This window comes from Apteryx mantelli, chromosome Z (assembly GCF_036417845.1).
Source record: "Apteryx mantelli isolate bAptMan1 chromosome Z, bAptMan1.hap1, whole genome shotgun sequence".
Lineage (NCBI taxonomy): Eukaryota > Metazoa > Chordata > Aves > Apterygiformes > Apterygidae > Apteryx > Apteryx mantelli.
Window position 1 is genome coordinate 24,287,335 of NC_090020.1, and position 24,039 is coordinate 24,311,373.

At 40.5% G+C, this 24,039-nt stretch overlaps 2 protein-coding genes and 1 non-coding gene across 7 annotated transcripts in view; all 3 read right to left on the reverse strand.

Moving 5' to 3' along the window:
* Positions 1 to 1,218: 1,218 nt before the first annotated feature.
* HAUS6 (HAUS augmin like complex subunit 6) lies at positions 1,219 to 21,476 on the reverse strand. 2 transcript variants are annotated; one of them, XM_067316322.1, is made up of 17 exons: positions 21,289 to 21,476; positions 20,551 to 20,646; positions 19,756 to 19,834; positions 18,615 to 18,747; positions 17,865 to 18,012; positions 14,000 to 14,065; positions 13,821 to 13,872; positions 13,450 to 13,623; positions 12,582 to 12,766; positions 11,855 to 11,984; positions 11,192 to 11,294; positions 9,260 to 9,353; positions 6,781 to 6,844; positions 6,007 to 6,192; positions 4,961 to 5,096; positions 3,532 to 4,569; positions 1,219 to 2,146 (listed from the first exon to the last, which is right to left on the reverse strand). In XM_067316322.1, exons 1-17 carry the CDS (start codon positions 21,405 to 21,407, stop codon positions 2,085 to 2,087), a joined length of 2,865 nt encoding a protein of 954 aa, XP_067172423.1. In that variant the 5' UTR covers positions 21,408 to 21,476; the 3' UTR covers positions 1,219 to 2,084. The 2 variants fall into 2 exon arrangements, with proteins under 2 accessions (XP_067172423.1, XP_067172424.1); XM_067316323.1 differs by lacking the exon at positions 20,551 to 20,646 and having other exon boundaries at positions 21,289 to 21,475.
* LOC136995463 (small Cajal body-specific RNA 8) lies at positions 6,916 to 7,045 on the reverse strand. Its single transcript, XR_010887053.1, has one exon. It is a non-coding gene; the product is annotated as a small Cajal body-specific RNA 8 (non-coding RNA).
* A 763-nt stretch (positions 21,477 to 22,239) lies between the features above and the next one.
* The window catches only part of PLIN2 (perilipin 2), a 48,173-nt gene continuing 46,373 nt past the window's right edge, over positions 22,240 to 24,039 (reverse strand). For all 4 annotated transcript variants that reach the window (XM_067316325.1, XM_067316326.1, XM_067316324.1 and 1 more), the window contains exon 9: positions 22,240 to 23,531. In XM_067316325.1, the coding sequence (XP_067172426.1) occupies positions 23,397 to 23,531 (135 nt within the window). In that variant the 3' untranslated portion in view covers positions 22,240 to 23,396. The remainder of the gene's footprint in view (positions 23,532 to 24,039) is intronic.

Sequence of the window (24,039 nt, forward strand, 5' to 3'; positions counted from 1 at the left end):
TCTGCACAGGGCTCTGTGGCTTTTGCTTTTAAGCTTCTCCTGACCAAGGCATGAAAGCTGCGAGATAATCACCCAGGGAACCTGTGTGAAGTCACAAGCTCCAGGCTCCGGAGCTCAAGTCAGCCTGGTTCACACAGCTGATAGCTGAGGTTAGACCTTCCAAGGCTTTGGCTGTTTGAGCAAGATTAGAGCAAAATTTAAAAGGGCTATTAAGAAACACTCTCATCTTAGCTATCCTGCTGCTAGTATTGCACTGGTATGAGCACAAAGTAGCAGCTAATGAGCAGAGCCTCTACTGCTGACATGCTAGCAGCTATGTTACAACTTCCATAATCAGCTGCATCAATCTCTTTTCATAAGATAGATGCCAAACCCTGCTTTATAAATAAGACGTCAAATACAGGTGGAGACTCTTCTTATGGAGACTTTTCTTACAAGCTATTGTAACTGACCAACAAACCCTTACAGTGGAAGAAGGCTCAGAAGAGATGGGCAAGGTACCCATAAAGCTGAGGGTGTGACTTATTAACCACAGTTGCTGCACAGAAAGCTGACTTTATCTCAACACAAAGGAGACCAGAAGGTGACCTTTGTTTAGATAAGCAGCTATATCCATTGAGTGGATCCGCTGGTGTAAATGTTTCTCCCTGAGATATCCAGATCAATGGGAGGGGAGAAAGCTCAGTCCGACATAGAGCTTAAAACCTGAACAACCACTAAATAATTTCAAAGACAGTAATGGGCTTGAGCTGGCTTCAATCCATGTATTCCTTCCCAGCAACTGGGGACAGCCAGCATTATGATGGTGAGCATATTACAAAGACTGGTAATAGGGATCACACTGATATTGTGTTAAACTGTATATTGCAATTGCTATATTTTACCAAGCGTGCACACACTTGTAATGTGATTTCAGTATATTGCTGTATCACTCTGCTAAATCCCGAAACCCGTGTAACATCAAATACTTTCTAAGTAAACTTTTATGTTAAGCATTACACTCTATATATGGAATATCTAAGAGAACCTGCTCAGAAAGTACTGGAATCTAACACCTATTTGCAACTGTTTTGGAAGAGACAAGGAGAAAGATATACAGGAAAAGAGCACTACTTAGAAACGCTTCAAAATTCCGTACACTGCAATTTCACTTCAACAGGACAAACAATTCATTTGTCACAGCCCTCCAGCCAGGAAATAGACCAAAGAAAATAATCATTGGATTATTAGTTGACAGATTTATTTAATGAAAGATGATGCAAATATCTGTCCTGGATCTACTACACAAAACTAACTGCTTTTCCCATAAAGATGCCATAACAGATGAGGCAACTCTTAGAGTCGGAAGTTTGTTTACTGGAACTTAGACTTTTACAACTTTTTTTGGTTATGGTATTAGTTAGTTCATAGCAAGATGTCATAAATATATACATAGATATGTATACATTTACATAATTCTATTAGCTAATATAAACTATGAGAAATTAAAATAGCATTAATACTACAAGTCACACACTTTTAGAATTTTAATTGAAAACTATCAACTTTATTCAGTAACAAAATATGCAAAGAAATATGCACTAAAGTGGAAGGTTAAGTGGTCCTTATCAAAGGGAAAACTGATGACAATATTTGACCAGAAGTCTCAGTGAGAAAGAATAATCCACACAATGAACTGCACCAAATAACATATTTTTAGAGGCAAGACAGACATTTAAAATTTCCCTGTTTCCCCATTTCTGAGACCTACTGTTTCCCCCTTAAAAAAAAAAAAAAAAGAAGAATTAGGCTGTGTTCAGTTAGTCCTTGACATGATATTTTTAAAAAGTTATATATATATACACACAGATGAAGGAATATACCATTCTGTATTCAAATAAGAGTCTACACACATAATGTTACTATGGATGAAATGAAATTGGAGGAACCAGAGCAGGCAACTGACATTCTTGAATGAGGAATCTGGAATAGAGTTTCCATAGGAAATGGGAAAGAATGCAACCTCCCTATCTGAGCAGCATTTGAAGAAGATGCTATATACTCAAGTGAACCATAATTCTACTACTTATGGTTCCGCTTCAGCTTTACAGATTCTGTGACGATGAGGGTTCCTTTCCGTCCAGCTTCTCATTCGACTGCTCTTTGTCTGGAAGAAAAGTGTACTAGTTATGACTCTAATACTCAATAAGTTGACAAAGAAATACTGTTTTGAAAGTATTTGGCACAAGTTACAAAATACTTTTAATTGTTGGTAACTATTCCAAGTACAGCAAAATTATCCCCTATCAGCACCACCACTTCAAGCAAAAGCTAAGTGATTTCACTACATCTGTATATCAGAGTTAAGCGGAAAGCATTGTGTTTGCCTTCCATATCAAGAAAGAGTTTGGCAGACTAGTTCATGTTGCTTCCTATACTGTCTGTAGCTTAGTCCAAAATACCCATTCCACCCTTCTTTGAAGAGAAATTTTTTCTGTCACAGTCACTTTGACAATCTACTACTGCCACAGCCTTATCCAATGCCTCCACAAATACTGTGTCAAAATAGTACCAATAGAATGTTGTTACATATTACACAGAGGTAGAAAGGATTCTCTGTGTCTTGGGAAGTCAGTCTATGTTATTAAGAATAATGTCTTTTAAAGCTGTAATGAGCAGCCTTAGAGCAGCAGAATTAGGTTTTTTTCTTACTCCAGGTAAAATTACTTTAAGTAAGTATTAAGCAATCCAACCTAAAAAATCACTTACAACTAAGTTTATGTATGATCTGAGATATCACATGCAGCAAGTTTTACTCTTCAAACATTACTTGAAAAACCATTACCACCTTTTGCCTGATAATTTCAGATGGTAAACCTATGCATAAAATAGGATTAGATTCATGGTTCCTTACTGAGTTAAACGCCTAGTATTCCATTAAAAATATCTGCTTCAGTGATAAACTCTTCTGTACAGCCATTAATAGGTCATCTCTATTTACATATTTCAAAAATTAGTCTTGCATGAAACTAAACACTGCACTAATGGTTAAATAAACAAGACACTTAAGAGATTAGGGAGCAGGGAGAAAAATCAAGATATTTCATAATATAAGGTATCACAGACTAGGAACTGACTTTAATAGCAAAAGTTCCAATCTTCTACAGTGAAGGCAAGTTTGTTCAGAGCAAATGCACTATTCTGAATTTAAGCTGGAATTCTAGAAATGTATCTACAGGTGACTCCATTAAAAAAAGCTTGGAGATGCATTAAGGTTTTTTTTTTTTTTTTTTTTTTAAACACACCCTAAATAACTGGAGGTAACATCAGAGTCAGATGAGCATTTTTTCTGCTACTTTCAAGATGTTCCTAGGACTAGGGGAAGGAAGCATATTTACTTTGCTTCTATGTCTTATTTTCTGTAAGGAATAAGCAGAGGAGTAATTCACCTTCCTACACATTCACAGCAGGGTTCATCTGCTCATACTAGGATATCTAGGGGAGTATATCTAGTGGACAAAATCCTGTTGTGAAAACACAGAAGACACTTACCCTTCAATTTATGCATGAATTCAAAAGGGGTTTTGTGTATCATTGATGCCTTTTCCTCCAGATCTTGAGAGAACATCAGTAAAGGTGACAGAGAATGTTTTCTTTCAGAAAAAGATAATGGCGATAGCATTTTGAGAAAGTCTTCATCCAAACAAAATAGTTTTTCTAGAGGAAGTTCATCTCTTTCTGCATTTTCTAGTGCAAGACCTAGCTCTGAGCTAGAACTCAGAGATTCATCTGCATTTTCTAGTGTAAGACTTAGCTCTGAGCTAGAACTCAGAGATTCATCTGCAATAAGTGTCTGAAGCAGTTCATCTTCATTTCCAGATAGAGTCTTTTTCAGTGCTTCATATCTGCTGAGAACAGACTGTAAATCTATCTGAGCAGCTCTTTTACTTTTTGTGCTACTGGATTTGTTGTCCAGTATATCAAAATCAGTCTCTGAGCTTGCAGATTCATCAGGATTTATGTTATCAAGTTCTGAGAGAGTCTCGTGCAATATCCCAAACTGGGCAGCTTCATGACTGTCAGAACTTACCACTGGAATTGAATCCCATAGCAGAGTTCTATCCACACAGGAATCCTGAAAGTGGTCTGGGGATAGAACAACTGTTCTCCTCTTGTTTTCTGAATAACTATCTCGAGTATTCATGCTTTTCTTTATATAGGGAGTTGCTTCTGGATTTTTCACAAAACTTTTGTTCAAAACAGTACTTTCTAACTCTTGTTTCTCAGTTCTCTCACTCTCTGGTATTCCAGTTGTTTCCTTAACTGGAGATTCATTGATATGATTTATCTTCATCTGCTTTTGAGGTGAAAAAGCTATACAGCGTAACTGTGACTTCCTTTCTGATGAAGGAGAATCAAGGTCAGATGCAGGAGATGAAGAGGTAAAACAGGCTAAGCTAGAGTCAACCTTATTCTGCATTACAGGACTAGCATGCTTTGGAGCTTCTGTCATCATTATTTCGGATGAGACTATGTCTGACGAGTCCTCAGTCTGAATAGCCTTTCTCCACGAGCTTCTAATTTCAGTAACTAAATGGTAAAAAAACAAGGTCAAAATTTATTACTTTCATACCATCAAATCAATTCATCTTTCTTCTGTCACTCTAGTAACATTACATAAACACTCTTTCTGGATTACTTAACTGCTTTATATTGTTTATGCTTAGCTTTCCCAACCATTTCTCCCCTGAATGGAAAGGGGAATCCACACCAAGGGCTGATGGAGGTGGATGGAGGAAGGGAGTGGGAAATCTCTGCCAAGTCAAATTCACAGTATGCTGTGATACACCAAGTGAGCAATTAGGAAAACTTACAGCTTCACCAAACAAGTTTTTTCTTCTTGGGTGACATGTACTGTGGCAATAAACTGGTCACATTTTTTATTCAATCCCTGATTATTAAAAAAAAATTCTAGACTTACGTAGATTTTCTGGAGTTCGGGGAATTTGTCTCCTTGTGATAAATGGGTTAGAAGCCAGTGAGCTAATGAGATCTTCCAGCTCCATTCCTTTATCTATACCACTCTGAGGTGAGTGAGATGTCACTGCTTTTGCAACCTATAAAATGTTAGGGAACAGTAAGTCCTGAAAAAGCATAACTATAACCTCTTTATTTCTGTCAACTACGGCTCCGAGCAAACCCCATTCTCCAGATGACCTGAGGTGTTCAGAACCTCCTGATTCTTCTGCAATTTAGAGTAGTGTTTGGGCTTACAATGGGCAGGGTGTACAGAACAGCATCCTACAAGCATATGATTAAGACATGGGATTGACAACAGAATTCTGTTTAAGTTTTCCTCATTTTCTATTAATCTATCTTTAAAATAAGAAAAATATACCTAGAAAGAACGTATGAGACACTAGTCAAAAACTCCATAGGCATAAAGACCAGAACTATAATTACATAAATGTGAACATTTCAGCAGCTGAAAGTTAACACCATTTCAGTGAAAGATGCAACTTATTTTCCAAACCAAGTTGTTGCACACTATATGAAAACTCTTGTAAAAGAATCTCAGTTAAATCTCAACTAAAGCAAAACACTTAAATCCTTGCTTAAAACTCACAAGGCACCTGCCAAATATCTTGATTATATAATTTCAGAAACAAAAATGACTGCTAAATTGTAAATATATGCAGCAGTTCATAGATTTAAAGATGAGAGCTGATAGAAGGCCTACCTAATTGGTTACAAAAATGATCTCTATTAAAAGTGGTATTCACTTCAAGATCATGTAAGACTACATTAACTACACAAGCTCCATGCTTTCAGGATCTACTTCATTGTGTAATCTTCCCCTAAAGTTATTAGCAATGAGTACCACCTAACAAAAATAATGGCTTTTTGATGCATGCGTATTAAAAGAGATATTTTGTGTTATCTTTTGTCATCTGTTCTCTGAACTTCTAGGCCATTTAAGTAACAAATAAACCCAAGAAAATTAATTAAAAAACAACTTTTCCTAACCTCTTCTGCCAGCTGTTCTCGGGCTTTCTCAAGAGAGTCTTCTTTTCTGAGAGGACTCTCTCTCTGTTCAACATGAGCATCTGTATTCTCCCATGCTTCTACAATGGTAGGCTCATCCTTTCCATGTTTTAAAGTATTTGGAGAGACAGGCTGTTCTTTCCAATTGCAAGTTTCAGTATGCAAGTCCTAGAAAAATACACAGGGATTATTAAACATTTTAAACTCAAGTGTCAAAACTAGCATGAAGGAACTACTATACAAAATCCAAAAAGCAATGGTCTTAGTACTTATATTAATTAAAATATTTCAAAATCTTAAATTCTAACTAAACATAAAATATTTTCACCCTCATTGTATTTAAAGTAGCACATGAGGAGTGCCTAGGATAGAGTACTGTACAGAACATGTATCACCCATCCTCTGCAACTACAGCGGACATGCTGCAGTACTAACAATTGTACATCCAAATTGCCTTTAGGCCACATTTATATCCCTTAATCTGACAACTATCAGAGGATTCATTAAGCTCTAGGAAAGAACAATAAGACAATGGTATTTGCTTCTGATTTCCAGTATAACACAGGTCTACAGAGCTTCATTGATCCCCAGTTGTTGAAACAGTCTCTAGTGCGAGCAGTGCTGCAGCTCAAATGATTCCTCTCTTACAATCTAGGACTGATTTGGATCCGTAGTAAAGTCAAGCTTCAATTAATGTAAGAAACACTATTTCCAAATTTAACTTCTTTGATAGGCAGGAAGCTACTAAAGAATAACCTTTTCAAGTAACTCGTTGCTGTTTTCAGATGTGCTTGTCAACTCCGAGGACACTGAGGAGAACCTAAAAACAAATTGCAATTTTAGAAACAAACAAAACAAGTGGCATGCAAGTCCTAGAAGGAGCCAATTATGTATTGTGTGCCCCGTATCTGTCCGTTACGATTTCCCTCAGTTCGTCCCGGTCATCAGAAGGCAAATTTACTATAGGGAGAATATGTGACAATTAGAGCAGATTTAGCCCTAGTTGTGTATCATCCTCCCAAACTATTCAAGTTACAAAACTTCTCTCTTGATTTTCAAACAGAAAGGTTTTTCTGATACATTTCTGTAAACAAGTTTTCTGTATTCTGCAGGAAAGATTTCTGCAGACGTCATAATGTACTTTTCCTTGGCATTCTTCCTCTGAATCACCTCTGGCAGCCAAAGGCCTATTCACATATGCACTTATTAATCACAGAATCACAAAGGCTGAGGTTGGAAGGGCCTTATACACATTACACATATGCATACTTATACACATTGATAAGATTCCCCCCCCTCAATCTTCTCCACGCTAAACAGCGCTCTCAGCCTCTCCCCCTATGACAGATGCTCCAGCCTCTTCATCATCTTTGCATCCTTTCACTAGGCTCACTCCAGTAGCTCCATCTTTCTTGTACTGGGGAGCCCAGAACTGGATGCAGTACTCCAGATGCAGCCTCACCAGGGATGAGTAGAGGGGAAGGATCAAGTCCTGTGACCTGCTGGCAACACTCTTCCTGATGCACCCCAGGAGACCACTGGCCTTCTTGGCCACAAGGCCATATTGCTGGCCCATGTCCGACTTGTCCACCAGCACTCCCAGGTCCTTCTCCGCAGAACTCCTTTCCAGCAGGTCAGCACCCAGCCTGTACTGGTGCATGGGGTTATTCCTCCCCAGGGGCAGGACCCTGCACTTGCCTTTGTTGAACTTCATGAGCTTCCTCTCTGCCCGCCTCTCCAGCCTGTTGAGGTTCCCCTCAGTGACAGCACAGCCCTTTGCTGTAGCGGCCACTCCTCCCAGTTTTGTATCATCAGCCAATTTGCTGAGGGTGCGCTCTGTCCCTTCATCCAGGTTAGTAATGAATAAGCTGAACAGTACTGGACCCAGTATTGGACCCTGGGGTACAACACCAACGACTGGCCTTCAACTAGACTTTGTGCCACTGATCACAACTCTCTGAGCTCTGCCATTCAGCCATTCTCAATCCACCTCAGCGTCTGCTCATCTAACCTGCACTTCATCAGCTTTCCTATGAGGATGTTGTGGAGACAGTGTTAAAAGCCTTACTCAAGACAACACCTGCTGCTCTCTCTGCTCTTCTATCCAGCCAGTCTTTCCATCATAGAAGGCTATTGGGTCAGTTAAGCATGATTTCCCCTTTCTGCATCCATGCTGACTACTCCTGATCACCTTCTTATCATTCATGTGCTTGGAGATGGCCTCCAGGATGAGCTGCTCCATCACCTTTCCAGGGATGCAAGTGAGGCTGACTGGCCTGTAGTTCCTCCTTCTTGCCCCTTTTTGAAGGCTGGAGGGACAGTTGCTTTCTTCCAGTTCTCAGGCACCTCTCCTGATCTCCATGACCTTTCAAAGACGAGTGGCCTTACAATGACATTGGTCTGCTCCTGCAGCACTCATGGGTGCATCCCATCAGGGCCCATGGACTTGTGGATGTCCAGTTTGCTTAAGTGTTCCCTAACCTGATCCTCCTCCACCAAGGGAAAGTCTTCCTTTCTCCAGACTTTCTCCCTCGTCTCCAGCACCCAGCCAACATGAGGACTGGTCTTAGCAGTAAAGACTAAAGCAAAGAAGGCATTCAGTATCTCTGCCTTCTCTGTATCCTTGGTCACCAGGACACCCACCCCATTCAGTAGCAGGCTCACGTTCTCCGTAGTCTTCCTTTTGTTGCTGATGTATTTAAAGAAGCCCTTCTTGTTGTCCTTGACATCCTTTGCCAGATTAAACTCCAAATGGACCTTATCTTTCCTAGTCCTATTCCTGAATACTCAGACAACGTCCCTATATTCCTTCCAAGTGGTCTGTCCCTGCTTCCATCTTCTGTGCACTTCCTTCTGTTTGAAATTTGCCAGGAGCTTCTCATCCATCCATGCAGGTCCCCTGCCTCCTTTGCTCAACTTCTTGCTTATTGGGATGCATCATTTTTGAGTTTGGAGGATGTGATCCTTGAATACTAACCATCTCTGTTGGATCCCTCTTCCTTTTAGGGTCCTATGCCATGAGAATCTTCCAGGCAGGTCCCTGAAGAGGCAACCAGTTGGTCAGCCTGAAATTGACAAGGTGGTCCTGTACTAATTGCCACATCAGGTGGATGTGATATGTGAGCAGTGGACTACTGAAGTATTCTGACAAGCTTCCAGAGATGTATGATATTCATCTCTAATATAAAAATTTATATTATTTCCATCCCTATCTATTTCTTGTTAAAAATCATACCTTCTTTTTGGTGTTAGTGTTGACTTATCCGTCACATTTTTCAGCATCTCATCATCTTTCTCATAACTTATATCACAAATTGATTCAAAAATACCTAGAAAAGAAATGTCAGTTTTATTATTGCTTCCATTTTTTTAAACTGATGTTTCCTAGATGATCCAAATGACTCAGATTACTTTTGTAGAGCATCCATGATTACTTACGAACACCTCAAGAAAAACACATACATACACAAGCAGTGCAGGGAATTCTTTATTCCTCTGCTCAGGTACCACATGCAGCCATAGATGCCATTAGCAGCAGCACCTACTGAAAATGTTTCTGAATGCATGTTTTAGAGGCATGCCTCTATCTGCTCCCCTCATTCACCTTTTATCATGCAATCCACCTTCCCCCAAACTACAGTCCTAAACCCATGTCATCATTGCCCCCCTGCTCTCCACACACACAGGCACCTAAACCCTGCAAAGCAAAAGTCTACCCATTTATTTCCCCCATCTCCTGCAAATTGATAGTTACCTCCATGGAAATACTTATCCTTCAGAGTTTAGATTGGTGCCTCAGTCCAAAGACAAGACACACTATATACAAGTGTTTTGCACATTACCAGAGGTACATGTACCCCAGTTCAGGACTCTCTGGAACAATATATGTTGATTTTGGTGCAGATTTCTAGTAAAAAGACAAAGTTTTGCTACAGAAGTTCTTTAATAATGCAAATTTTGACTTCTGAAAACATAAATGGCATTCTCTTCTGCAATCATCTCAACAATACCTGCAAATCTAAACCAAGTTCAAGAAGATAGCTGAGGTTAACGTATTTTAAAAATGCTCACCATGCTAGTGAGCAGGAAGTGACATTAAATTACAAGTTCTTTTTGTAGTGGCTGGGTTCTCAGATCAAGCATCTTATCCACAGAGTAGAGAGAAAGCTACAGATACCAGTTTCTCTCAAGCCTGCTAGTATTACCGGAGTGTCACAGCATTATTGCACAGTGCTTTAATTTTCATAATTTGTAAGGCAAAGGGCCTTCCATTGTCAATTCTGCAGCCTTTCACTTGCAACTCCCAACCTTCTACCTGCATACCGTCAGGTTACTGGGGCAGTGTTTTTAACCTTTGTAGCCAAAGGGCTCTTATCCCTATCAAATTCCAATACTTCTGTCGGCTATGTCACTGTTCCCAAAAGGGACTGCAACTGATGTATGAATCACGCTTTCTGCCCTGCTCCTTTTCCACCCTTGCTTCGTAGCTTCTAGTTTAAAACTCTATGCTACAGACAGTAATGATTTAAATAGTAAGTACTACCCAACAATATACAAGCACAAGGCTTATAAGCCTATTAGCATGTGCAACATCTGATCAAAGTGTGCTTTGATCAGCACTATTAACCTAACGAGCAAAAGCAATGGGAGAACAAGAAAGGTCCTGATCAAACTGCACAGTTACTGTAGTAAAAGTATTTGTGAGAACACCCACAGCACTGAAAAGAGGAAGCCAGAGGAAGATTCTCACATGAGAAGACACCAGTCATTTCTTTTCCCATCTGACCACTGGAGACAGATTTTTCCTTTCTCTTTTTCCTATTATTCCCCCCACCTAAAACAACTTTTACAGTTAGAGTTTATGTATTCTCCGGACCCCATGAATAAGTCTTTGTACATGGAAACCTTGAATCTGCAACATCCTTTGTTATGTTGAACACCAACTACCAAACAGCACCAGCATTATCTTTTCGCTATTTCAAAAGCTTCAGAGAAACAGTTTTCACTATGTCTTATTTCAAAGTAAGGCTATTCTGGAAAGCAATCATTCAGCACTAGATTATCAAAGTTTATCAAAGAAACTTGCAAACATGAGCAGGGACTCTTCTGGTCTCCAAGGAACTTCTAAGAATGGTGGGGCCAAGAGAAGTTTCTACAGTTCACCAACCTGAAACTGATACTGGATGTTGACAGAAGACACTATTCTCATAAGCTTCTTCTGTTGCAGGATGAAAAGAAAGGGGTGCCATAGCTGGTAACAAATCGAATTCCTTTCAGAAAAAAAGTTACACAAGAAGAAAAAAAATGCATATCAACAGCAATTAACAGTTATTTGCATCAGTATTTCCCACTTATCAGTGGTCAAATTCAATGCCAAAGTTTTGCTCTCTCTGCTGCATATGCACGTATAGTTACAACCTTTGGTCTCAGTATTGATACGAGTGTTAGAAGGGAAGTTATTGTTCATTCATCAAGAACATTTTAAAAGGGGAAGCAAAGACTCTGTAGATGTTTATGACTGACAGCAAACAAAACCTCAGTTTCACAGGATGGAAAAAAAAATCAGTGAGCTCTTATGCTGATCCACTATCATGACAAGATGGTTCTGTCTCCCATCACAAATTAGGAATCAACTGTCATTAAGATGAACATATCTTCAAGAGAAGCTACTTGACTTAATAAAGCAATTTCTACTCTATTTTGCTTAAGATACATTATCTGAAGATTTAAATATCAATTGTTGCAATGGAACAGACTAGCCTGCATGTACATCCTCTCTCAGATTCACCTCCTCCTCTTCCCAGAATTAGATTAAATGAACACTACTTACTGGGTCCTGATCTGTAGTTAAACAAAAAGGAGAGCGACCAAGACAGCTTTTCCACTTCATTTGCCACTCCTTCTGTTTTTCAGAAACAGATTCACTTACTGACACACAATACTCCTGCTCTATCTTTCGGCTGTAACACAAGAGCAAGAAAAATGAATGATGAACATGAACACGAACACATCTATTGGCAGAGACATTTCTACATAAAAATGGAAAATGTGTGCTCCCCTTATCCTGAGAAACCTTAAGGATGTAATAACTTATTTGTGCATGTGGTAACAGACCAACTGAAATCCCAGCTCTTTAAAAAAAAAAATGCTGCTTAGTTACCTTTGTATTTCTTATAGTAAAATGAGAATAACTATCCTAACACATACAAGCCATGAAATACAAGCTTAAACTTTCCTTAAACAAATCTCAGATTGAGTTCTAAAATCTCAGATTTGATTAATACATCAGGAAAAACAGGATCAGCTAGCAAACGCTATCCTCAGGAACAAAGCCTAAAATAGTCATGAAACATCAGGAAACAAGGGCAAAAAGCTAAAGTTATTCAGAGAAAACTTTCAAGTTGAAAATTATCTAAATGTGTAACCAAGACAAACATAAGTTTCTCAGCTTCAAAGTAAAGACTGAATTAGCTTATTCTCAGTATAAATTTCAGAAGGGCTCCAAGACAGGAAGACATGATCCTCAGACTAAAGAATAAGGAACTCCAGAAAATTACCTCATTGTTTTCAAATCCAACAGTATTTTATTTTGGAATTCAGTCTTATTCTCAATACTCTGAAGATATGGATTTGATTTAAGTTGATTAACTTCATCTCTAACGATCCTCAGGGCTTCATTTAATAATTGAATGACTGTTAAGAAATTCAGTTTTTCTGCTTCATGTATGTTTCCTATGCACAGCTTCAAGTATTGCAAGCAAGAGAAAAATGAATCAGCAAACAGATACAATGGATCAGTATCAGACAATTATATTTTCTGCATTTAGTGCAAGGTCAAAGTTTCACTTTGTGTTTCGATTCAGTTCCCAACTGTCTCATTTTTCAAAACACACTCCAAATATCAGTCTCAGCTTTTGTATTCCAGATTAGTATCAGTTACTTGAAAGCAGGCTATAAATGATACGAAATAACCTCACTTCAGCTAACCGGACAGTCTATTTAACCACTGCTCAAAATGGTACAGGTCTAAACAGCACCTTATGCTACACACTGGAAACAAACACCCATTAGGAGCAAAAGTCGGACTGGCTAACCTAGTTTTAACATCTGATCAACAAAAACTGAAGTACTACTCAAACTTATCAAGGCAGTTGCTGAATTCAGGGCTTTAAAAAAGTTCATAATTGAAGTAACTGAGACATCATAGCAGCATAATCATAACGAACTTCTTTATCTAACTGTATCTAACAAATTAAATATACCTTCTCCCTCCTTCAGCAATCACCTCTTATTTTATCATCCATGAAGTAAAACTAATCACCCCCCCTTTTTTTTTTTAAACTAATTACAGTCATGGGTATGATTACAGTCTTAGGGATTTAAAAATATATATCTAGTCCAGCATGAATAACAAAAATCACTTACCCTGTACATCTCACTTTCAATTTTGTCAGTCAGCAGTTGTGGAACACTGACAGAAACATTAGTTCCATCTAAAGTGTACTGGTCAACATGACCTTCAAGCACAGAATCTACAACCTCCTTTTCCTTTTCCAAAGATGTAAGGGTATCCATTATAAATGTCCACATACTGCGGACCTTAATGAGCAAGAAGGACAAAAATGTTGTTAGATGTTTGCCATAACACCTATAACGGTAGAGTATCAGAGCATAAAGATAAGTGAAAAATAGCTAATATAGTCACAGGTAGAGAAGCAGAAGTACCAGTATCTGAGAGCAAGTGCTGGAGAAATGTTGAAAGAAATAGTAATCTGCTGCAGTAGAAAAATGCTCACCTTTTGAATTCTCTCAGTTTTGTCAATTTTGCTTTGTTCATTTTGTTTCATCCTACATGCACATGCAAAAAAAAGAGTTCAAGCGGACTACAATGAAACTATAGTTTATAGTATTTCACAGAACTGTATAAGAAATTGATTTTGTAGATGGTAACTTAGTTATAAGGAAAAATACTCACTTCAAAAACTGTATCTGCAAGTCTTCATATTCGGATCTTAGCCTCTTTATTTCTTTAATTAGCAAACTAGAAAGAAAAGTAACAGGTACAAACACAGAGGGTTTTTTTAATCTAAGTTTTTACTCTACTAGTCTCAGAATTCCCTAACTTATCATGCTCATTCTTTCCAAATTTGAATGCTTATGCAGTTTTGGAACCATGCAAAAATGGATACTTTGGTTCCTCACTCAGAATTTGTGCAGAAAGACAGCAAGGGAAACCATTAAGATAGTTGTAAATTAAGCTGTCATTTATTCTATTGCAATGGAACAACAGTTACTAGGCCCAAGAACACTACTGAAATTACTAGAAAGATATATTATCAATACAAACCTCTAAATATATTTAGAGGCAACTGTACAATATCCAGATACCTGAGTTTCAGAAAACTAAAGCCACTAATATCCAGAATACTGGAGTACAAATGGCTGCAACAGCCAAAGTTTTCAGGTCTCAAATGCCATAGCCCTGCTTTTTATCATTTTTAAACACTTAAAAACAAAGTGACCTGATTTTCAGAAACACTGGATACCCAAGTCATACCTAGTTCTAAAGGATCTTCAGAGTTCTGATGCCTTGTTAAGAGTGGAAAAAATAGATAATTAGTTTTTTTAAGATAACAGTCAGGGGGAAAGCAAGGCCATTAAAGCTTTCCAAGCAGGGAGAGAAGAGATAGGTCACAGAAAGCACAGATTCATAGAAAAGTCTAGAAGACTGATCTCTGGAGATCATCCGGTCCAAGTTTCCACTGAAAGCAGAGCCTTCAATTAGGTTATCCAGACCCTGCCAAGTCACATCTTGAATGCTTCCAGTAAAGGAGATTCTACCACTTCTCTAGGCAACCTATTCCAGCACTCTCACACTGAAGATTTTTTTTTTCCAAATGCAGCCAGAATTTTCCCTGAGGAAACTTGCACCCATTGCCTCTTGCACTGTCAGCATGCATCCTTGTGAAGAGAGTAGCTCTATCTTCTCTATAACTACCTTTTATGTATTGGAAGATTGGGATTAGACACCCCCACACCCCAAGCTTTGTCTTTTTTGGACTAAAGAAACTCCATTTCTTCAACCTTTCATCATGCTTCAAGTTCAGTGACCCTCTAATCACGCTGGTGGCCCTCTGCTAAAATCTTCCCACGCTTTCAGTGTTTCTCTCAACATGGTGGGGTGGGGAGGGGAAGGCATGGGGGAACTAGAGCTGAACACAATATTCTTGGTGTCACCTAAGACGTGCCTGGTAAAGTAAAATAAACACATCCCTTGATCTGCTGGCTATGCTCCTGTTCATACAGCCCAGGATACCGTTGGTCTTTTTTGCTGCCAGGGCACACTGCTGGCTCATGCTCAGCTTGGGGTCCACCAGGACCCTCACTGCAGGTTCTTTTCAGCAGAGCTGCTCGCCAGTCAGTCTACAGCCTGTGTTGCTGCTTGGGATTATTCCCAGACTTTACACTCATCTTTATTAAGTCTAATACAATTCTTGTTAGCCTAATCTTCCAGCCCATTGAGGTCTCTCTGTATGACAGCTCTTCCTTCCAGTATATCTACCTTTCCTCCCAGTTTAGCATTATCTGTACATTTAGCAAGTGCCATCCAATCCTGTTATCTAGATCTCAAAGATACTGAGTAGTAACGGATCCAGTATCAGCCCCAGAGAAACTCCACTCATGACTGTTTTAACCAGTTTTGCGCCATCTTGTACTCTGGCTGTCCAGTTCGTATCTTATTAACAAGGATGTTTAAGGAGATGGTGTAAAGTATCATGGTAAAAATAAAAGGTAGATTATGTCCACAGCTCTCCCCTCATTCACTGAATAAGCTGTTTTCATCACAGAAGTCAATTAGGCTGGTCAAGTATGATTTACTCTTGGAAAACCCATACTGACTTTTTTTTCCAATGACCTTCTTGACCTTCATGGCCTTCCATGAGAGCTTGTTACATAGTTTTCTCAGAGACTGAAGTGAGACTGACTGGTCTGTAGTTTCCCAGATCTTCCTTTTTGCCCCTTTTTGTAGGCAGGCATAACTGCCTTTTTCCAGTCATCTAGGACTTCCCCTGATAACCTCCCAAAGATGACAGAAGTTTTGCAGTGATGTCAGCCAGCTCTTTGCACCCTTGTATGCATCCCATCAGGTACCAAAGATTTGCATGTGTCCAGTTTGTACAGATGGAACCAAGCTCAACTCCTCTACCATCAGTAGTTTACTGTTCATTTCATCATTGCTACTTGGCATAGAGGCTTGGGGGCTGACCTTACCAATGAAAACTGAAACAAAAAAATGCATGGAGTACCTCAGCCTGTGACACTTGTAACTAACTTGCCATTCCATTCAGAAGTGGACCTAAATCCTCCTTGTACTTCCATTTGCCACTAACATACCTACAGAACCCTTTCCTCAGGCTCTTGCCAGCTTCAGCCGAGCTTTTGCCTTCCTAATCACATCACCGTACAGCCAAGCAATATTTCTGTATTCCTCTTTGGGAGTCATTCCCCTCTTCCATCTCGCATATGCTTCTTTTCTTGTCTTTTAAGCTGAATTGGTAGCTCACTGTTTTAACCTGGCTGTTTTCTTGTTATGCCTGCTCCTTCTTCCTCTTAAGGGGATGGACCAGTCTCGTGTTTCAACACAGCTGTCTGAAAGTCTTTAAGTATTCCTGAGCTCCTCTGCCTTCTACAGAATCCCACCTAACAGTTTTCTGAGCAAGTTCAAATCTGTTCTTCTTAAATCCAGCATCTTTAATCTTCCATTTCTTTTCCTCATATTCCTTAGGATCTTAAACTCTACAGTCTTACGGTCACTGCAGCCAGAGATGCCTTTGACAGTAGGGTCTCCAAATAAGTTTCTCATATTTGTAAGCAGTGAGTCCAGAACAGCATCACTCCTAGAGAGCACATCCAGTGATTGCAATAGGTAACCATTCTTAACGCTCTCCAGAAGTTTCCCAGACTGCTTGCGCACTGCTGTGTTGCTTTCCCAGCAAATCTCAGTTCAGCTGAAGCCCTCTATGAGAACCAGGGCCTGCAGGCCTGACACTTCTTTGAAGGCTTCTTCAATTTTTCCTGACTGGGTGGTGTGCAGTGGACACCCACCACGAGGTCTCCAACATCTGTACCCCTCTGATTTTGAGCCAAAGGCATGAAACCAACTTGTCCTCTTGTGCATAGTTAGTTCAATGCACTCAAACTGCTTTTGCCTACAGCACAATCTCTCCTCCTTCTACCCCTTCCTGAGTAGCTTGTAACTGACCACTACGTATTTGTCACATGAAGCATCCCCCCCAGTTTCCATAAATTCTAATACTACAGAACTCTATCCCTGAACAGAGAGTTCTGATTCTTCTCATTTCCCAGATTGCAAATGTTTTCCCATATGCAAGAGTAAAGAAAGAGAGTGCATAGTTCTGGTGAAATATTTTTTTTAATTGTCCTCGCATAATCCTTAATTGTGTCCCAGCTTGATAAAGCAGAGACCAAATACATCTTGAGACAATCAGTTATTTTAAGACATGACACTTCAAATATTAAGAAATCATACTGCTATATATGCAGAACTCCTTGATCCCTCTAATACCTAAGCAATCACATCTTTCAAATACATCATCTCCTAACAGAACTACACTACTTTACAGAGGGCCTTCCACACAGCAGAAGGGTCAGTTAAGGGAGGTAAAGGGAGGGGATGGGGCAGAAGACAGAAGCTCAGATCTCAAAGCATCTTACGAGGTAAAACAGAAATATAATCTGTTCATAACCTTTTGAAAGACTAACAAATAGGAAAGTTAGCTTCTATGAAAATAAACAATTTTTTTAAATGCATTACTTACTGTGCTCTTCTCCTATATTTTCGAATTATAAAATCTTCCTTTTGAACAATTTGCAGAAATTTATTATATGCAACTCTGTGTCTTGCTTTTGCCTTGTACAGATCCTCAGGTCTTAAGTCTGCAGCTTCAGCAAAAGGTATACCAGTGCCTAAATTAAAGTTAGTATTTGTATTACATAATTCACTTCTATCAAATTAGACAACTTTCTAATCAGTCTAGTTTTAAAAGACTCACAAATACAGATTCTCATTTTTCCTTGGCTGAACTTAAGCATGCAATGTACTATTTTTGCTAATTCTTTTCTGTTGCATACATTTTTCCTTCCCTCACTCTCACCCCTTTTCCCCTCTTCACTATGCCACCAAACACTACAAAATGCCTACAACAGATAGGAATTCTCAAGGATGAGAACTAAAACTGCAAGAAACACCACAGGATGAAAAACTGCTTTTGGACCAAAGCCCTGCTGCTTTGCGTGCACATATATTGCTAAACCCACATGCACATATATCGCTACACCATTACATACATAAACCTTCTAGAAGCAAGAGCCATAAAGCAAGAGAAAGCAAAACAATCTGCACTGTATATCAGCAGTAGCTCTGTGTGAGTGTACTGCAACCCTGTGAGAGATCTGGAACTGAGCAGCCAACTCAGACCTGCTTAAAGCTCTTGGCATTCATTAAAGTCTTAACAGAGTCACCATCAAATATCACAAATCAAGTATTTTTATTGTTTGGTTGCACTTACCTACAGAGTTCACTTTCATGTCCTGAATCACTACATATCTTGCAAACTGATACATTAGATGAATAAATTTAGGACCACCAGGAGAAAGAAATAAAGATGTCACAGTTTGTGGAAAAGTGTTTCTGCATTCATCCTGAAAGAAATGAAATTGATTTTAACACAAAATTATCCAAGAAATAATGCCTAAGCAAAGCTACCAAATATTTAGCTGAGTATCAAAACACTGCAGATGTGCTTACTAGCAAGTTTGATGCAAAGCTGGACTACTTTGCTAACATGATGACAACAACTCCAGTCAAAGGCAGAGACTAAAGCCTTCTGGATATTCCGCCCCCCCCCCCCCCCAAGTTTTGTATATGGAATGGACAACAGTTTCAAGACAAAGACTGTAATCAGTTTGAGGCAAGTGTTAGAGATACTCTGCTCTTCTCACTCCTAACAGGTAACCCCTATCTTTGGGAAAAGCACTCAAGTTTTCTTTCACATTTTCTATTGATGCCATTAATCAGAATACTTTGTTCCACTTCTGCCTTACTCAAATTTTGCATTGTTGGCATTCACTTTGTCTGTTATTACTCAGAAACCAAAGTGTTCCAATACATAAAGATTGCATTTCTAGCACTATCACCAAAACAAATGCATGATGAGAAGGACACGCAAGAACTGATGATATCTTCAACTAATTTTGCTTTGTCCGTTTTCCTCAGCTCACCTTAAGCTGTAGTCTCCTTCCCCATACATAAAGCCTAATGTTAAAAGTTTTTCATGTATCTGAACTACCACAACTATCACAATAATAAACATCTTCTCAGGCAACTTAAGCTAACACCTCTCAAGGTGAAGCAAATCATTCTCATCTGGAGTTAAGGAACTTACTACAGACTTCTGTTTAATCTTATGTAATCCAGATCCAACCCAATCCATCCAAGATTAAGGAATAAATCATCTGAACTTCACCATACCACAATTCTCTCCTCAAAAAAGTTTAAGACAAACCACATGAAATAAGACACCAGCTAAAACTGAATTCTTTGGTAGAAAAACCTTACTTAAAAATCTAAAGCACCATATGTTCTCTCAATAGAAGAATGAAGTCACAGAAACCACTAGAATATTAATTTCCATTCTTCACAATACTTACCGCAATATCTTTTAGCCAGGTACAGCATTGTTTCCTAAATTCAGGATCTGCTTTTTTGTCTGTTGGAAAGGAACAGTCTCTTCCCATTTAAAGGAAACAAAAAGAAAAAACAATTTCAAAAATTATTCACATATAATGGTTAATTTTATAACTGAATAAGAACTAATGACTAAGACAAAGATTCTAGTAATGCCTCCTGGAGGAGTCAAAGAATGAAGAGTTACACCCTACACCCAAACAGCTAGAAGGCTGTTAAATGACAAAGCTTCCTTGCCATAGCATGTTGGCTGTAGACTCTTTCAGATTTGTCTGCAGTTCTTTTAAACTCAGGAGAAGGAGAGAGAAAAATAACAACGGTCTGAGGGCTGGAACTTTTCATACCAAGGCTCCCCTTTTAGTCTTTTTTTTTTTTTTTTTTTCAAATGTGTAAGCTAAAATAGCTCAGCTACATAATGAAAACATCAAGGAAGATGGGGTTTTTGTCACATTGACTATTCTGGCAGCAATCCACAACTGGCAGAAGTTTTCCAGTCTTTGGTCAGGGAAAAGAATGGGAGAGACGGACTACTTTGCAACTATGGAAATTTTTACTGAAGTGGCCAAGTTAGAGCTACTATCAGAAACTGTTTTGATTAAGGTAAGTTGTTCTGGCACATCACAGAGTTGTGACCAAGGGAGAAGTTTCCTGAGAATATTTGTTTTTCAAAAGACAAACCACTTTTTCTTCAACAATCCTGTAAGCCATTCTTGACTCTTTCCCAGTATTATTACTAACTGCACAAGCCCAATGCTTACCCGAACATTTCTACTGCACGTGATGGATTCAGCTTAGTAAACAAGAAGAGTGCAACGACATAAAAAGCATCATTGTTTGGAGCATCAAACATGTCCCTAATGAACAAACAAATACATCAGAAACAGCTAGGCAATCAACTTCACACAGCATTTTTAATATTTTGTGTTCTTAAGTGACCAGTATTTAAAGTGTTGTAAGTTACATATTAAATAAAGTATTTTTGCATAGTTAAAATATACACCCCTAGCTTACATAACGAAGTTGAAATGATCATGGTGGGGGCGTTTTGTCTGAAACAAGTTTTCGAATCAACGTTTGGCGCCAACCAGCCCCCTCGTTCCGTGCGATTGGGCAGGATGCGCCAGGCGGACAGCACGGGTTATTTCTGCTTCTGGGTTCCATTTCCTCAGACAGAGACAGTGCAGACCACTTATGCGGTTCAGCTCCGTCCTCCGCGCTACGCGTTCCCAGCGGACACGCAGGAAGACGGCGGAGTTCCTCCTTCCCATTGTATGCAGAGATGGCAAGCCTCAGCAAGCGACAAAACCCCCTTCCGCAAAGCGCGGGCCTCCCGGCTGTGAAACAGCGGTCCGCCAGGACGAGCACCGTCACGGCCCACCCCAGCCCAGGGCTGGCGGAGAGCCGCTGCCTCAGGCGCAGCCCCGCACGCCGGGCCCCTCGGCAGCCAGGCCCCGCTGCCGAAGGCGCCCTCCCGGCTCCCCCCACCTGGCACTTACTCTCCCAGCAGGCAGCTGCCGCCGACGAACCCATCGGCGGCCTCCGGGTCGAAGCCCAGGGCCAGGAGATAGAGCCAGAGGTGCTGCTTCTCCCAGTCCGTGTTCTGCTGCGGCATCATGGCGCGAACCCGCCGGCCGGCCGCCGCCCCGCCGAGCCTCAGCACCCGCAGCCAGCGCGAGAGGGGGAACGCGCCACCCCCAGCACGCGCCCGCCACCGCCGCAGCCCGTGGCGGCCGCCGCCGCCGCCTCTCCGCCCCCGCCCGGCCACGCGGGCCGCCGGCGGGGGGCGGGCCGCCGTCCTGCCCGCCGTCCTGCCCGCCGTCGCGCGCCTCACCAACAGTCGTCAGAGCACCGCCTCAGCGCGGGCCCTGATTGGCGGCAAGCGAAGCGCCCGCTAACAGCAGCCGCGCGTGCCCCCCCACGGCGCCTCCCGGGAGATGTAGTCCGCGGCCGCCGCGGTGGCTCACGGGAGCTGCCGTTGGCGGGGACGGAGCGCGCGCGAAGGGCGCGCCCTGCCCCTCCCTCTTGTAACGGGTTCAGGGCGGAAGCCGCTCCCTTGGCCTAGGCGGCCGCTGCGAGATCGGGAAAGCCTGCCCAGCATTTCGAGAGGGTTTCTGTAGGTGTTTGAAGGACCTTACCACCTGCTCTCACTGACCCAAATCCTCAGCTAGGCCTTTCTGTTTTCTTTGCCCCTAATCAGGCCACAGCTGGGATAATAATCTGGGCACCAGAGAGGCTGGCAAATATCTGCCCTTCAAAGATACTGAGACGGCAACTGGAGAAGGTCCTTAATGATCTGACCTAGTATTAATCTTGCTTTCAGCAGCAATTTGGACTAGATGACCTCCAGATGGCCGTTCCCACTTGAATTATTTTATAATCAGATCACAAACATTAATACAAAAGACAAGGAAAAACCCACACCAGCAAAAGGTTATATAACCCAAACTTTTATTTCAAGGCATTTCCAGTGACTAGACTTTTAAAGTTTTCACAACAATCAAGCATTACAATATTAGAGAGTAGAGGTGCCAACCTCACAGCTATATTGCACCAAGAAACACTTCTATGCAGAATCAGCAGGTGTACAAAAGTAGCACCATGTAACATCTCCAGATCTCCTGCAGCCACCCCCATGACACCAATGGGATTTCTGCATAGGGAGTTCAACATGACCTGTATATAGAAACCTAAGGACCTTGCCTCTAATCGAGTTCCTAGGTACCCAAATCTCCTGAAATCACACTGTGTGCAAGCAAATGCAGATTCAGCATTTCTTAGCACATATTTAATTCAGGTATGTTCAAAGATGTTCACTCTCACCAGAAAAATTACCACTTTCAATTCACTTTCTTCTCCATTATACTTTCTTTGAAAGTGCTTTTGTCCCACATCTGTTTGTATCCCTCCTTTTCCTTCTCTTTTTCCTTGCTCTTTCCAGTGTCTTCCCCCTTCTTTCTCAGCTGTCTTCCTTATTCTTGTAAGACTTTTTAAATCATTTCTTCTAGTTTCAGGCCCCACTACTGCTAGCATCAAGATGGCCAAAATTCTTGCACGCAGAAGGCGCGTAGAAGGAAATGGAGTCCTTTCATGAGTAAAGCACTCTTGCCAGATTCAGAGCCCAGCATGAACCACCTGAGAGAATCTGAGCCAGCCAAAGTCTGTTACCCCTTCCAACAGCAGAGGTAGATGCAGAAGCACTTTACACATAGGCCGAAAGGGGAAATTTTGCCAGCAAATACTAGTCAACTCCTTTTGTTGGCAGCCCTTTGTGCAGAGCACTGGCTTGTTTTCTTGGCTACTGCTAACAGAACAAGTATCAATACAAATCATCAGCAAAGATTAGATCAGTGGGATACACCAATTAGGCTATATCGGGCTTCCGGGATAGGAGTTTGACACCCATGCTATTGAATTAACCTAGCATGCATTCCTTAGGGGAAAAAAATCAGAATTTTGATGACGCTAAGTGAAATAGTACTGGTTCAACCCCTCCCCCCCCCCACAACCTGGAAAACAAAAACCCAAAGCTAAGTAGATTCATCTTTATATAAGTTAAACATTACGACAATACACAGGATCAAAAAGACATTATTATGCCTTTTCTTTATTCACCTCTTTGCCCTGCAGTGAAAGGGCCATTTGTGCGTGAAAAGTCTTGTTGATCATCTTCATCCAAATCCAAAATGTCTGGGATATCATCTGACTCTGAAGACAAGTCTGTAATAGTGAAATCTGGAACCTGTGTAGGAAGGAAATTTGAATCAATTCCAAAGTAGAACTAAATAAATTTGTGCAGCAGTTGTGACTGAAACCAAGAGGAGATGAAGGTGCTCAGCATCTCTAGAAATCAGACCCAAAATACTGAACACAGATTGAAATATGCTAGTCACATTTAACATGTATTCAGACAGACAAAACATTAAGCAAGATGTAAATTAGTTGCTTAGGAGACAGGATTTTATAGTAGAGGTGGAACAGAGCTGAACTCAGTTGACTGTATTTAGCGAAACAGTTGACTGGAAAATTAAGAATCAATGTTATTTAACTTGTTTTTGCATTTCTTCTTTCCCTGGGCACAATGGGTTATATAAAGGAACCTGCCTACATGAGGTTGAGGCATATTGCTCTATACTGCTCTGCCAGCCTACCACATCAAACTTTTCCTGAGGAAACATGCATCCAAAACTGCAAAACTGCTTGGCTTCTGTTCTAACTGGATGTATAGTATTATTCTGTACTATTAAACT

Coding starts and splice junctions, on each gene's coding strand:
- HAUS6 (XM_067316322.1), bottom strand. CDS start 21,407: ATGATGCCGCAGCAGAACACGGACTGGGAGAAGCAGCACCTCTGGCTC. Junction 11,985..12,581: donor TTGGATTTGAAAACAATGAG/GTAATTTTCTGG, acceptor CTTGTGTTACAG/CCGAAAGATAGAGCAGGAGT. Junction 5,097..6,006: donor GAGAACAGCTGGCAGAAGAG/GTTAGGAAAAGT, acceptor AACATTTTATAG/GTTGCAAAAGCAGTGACATC.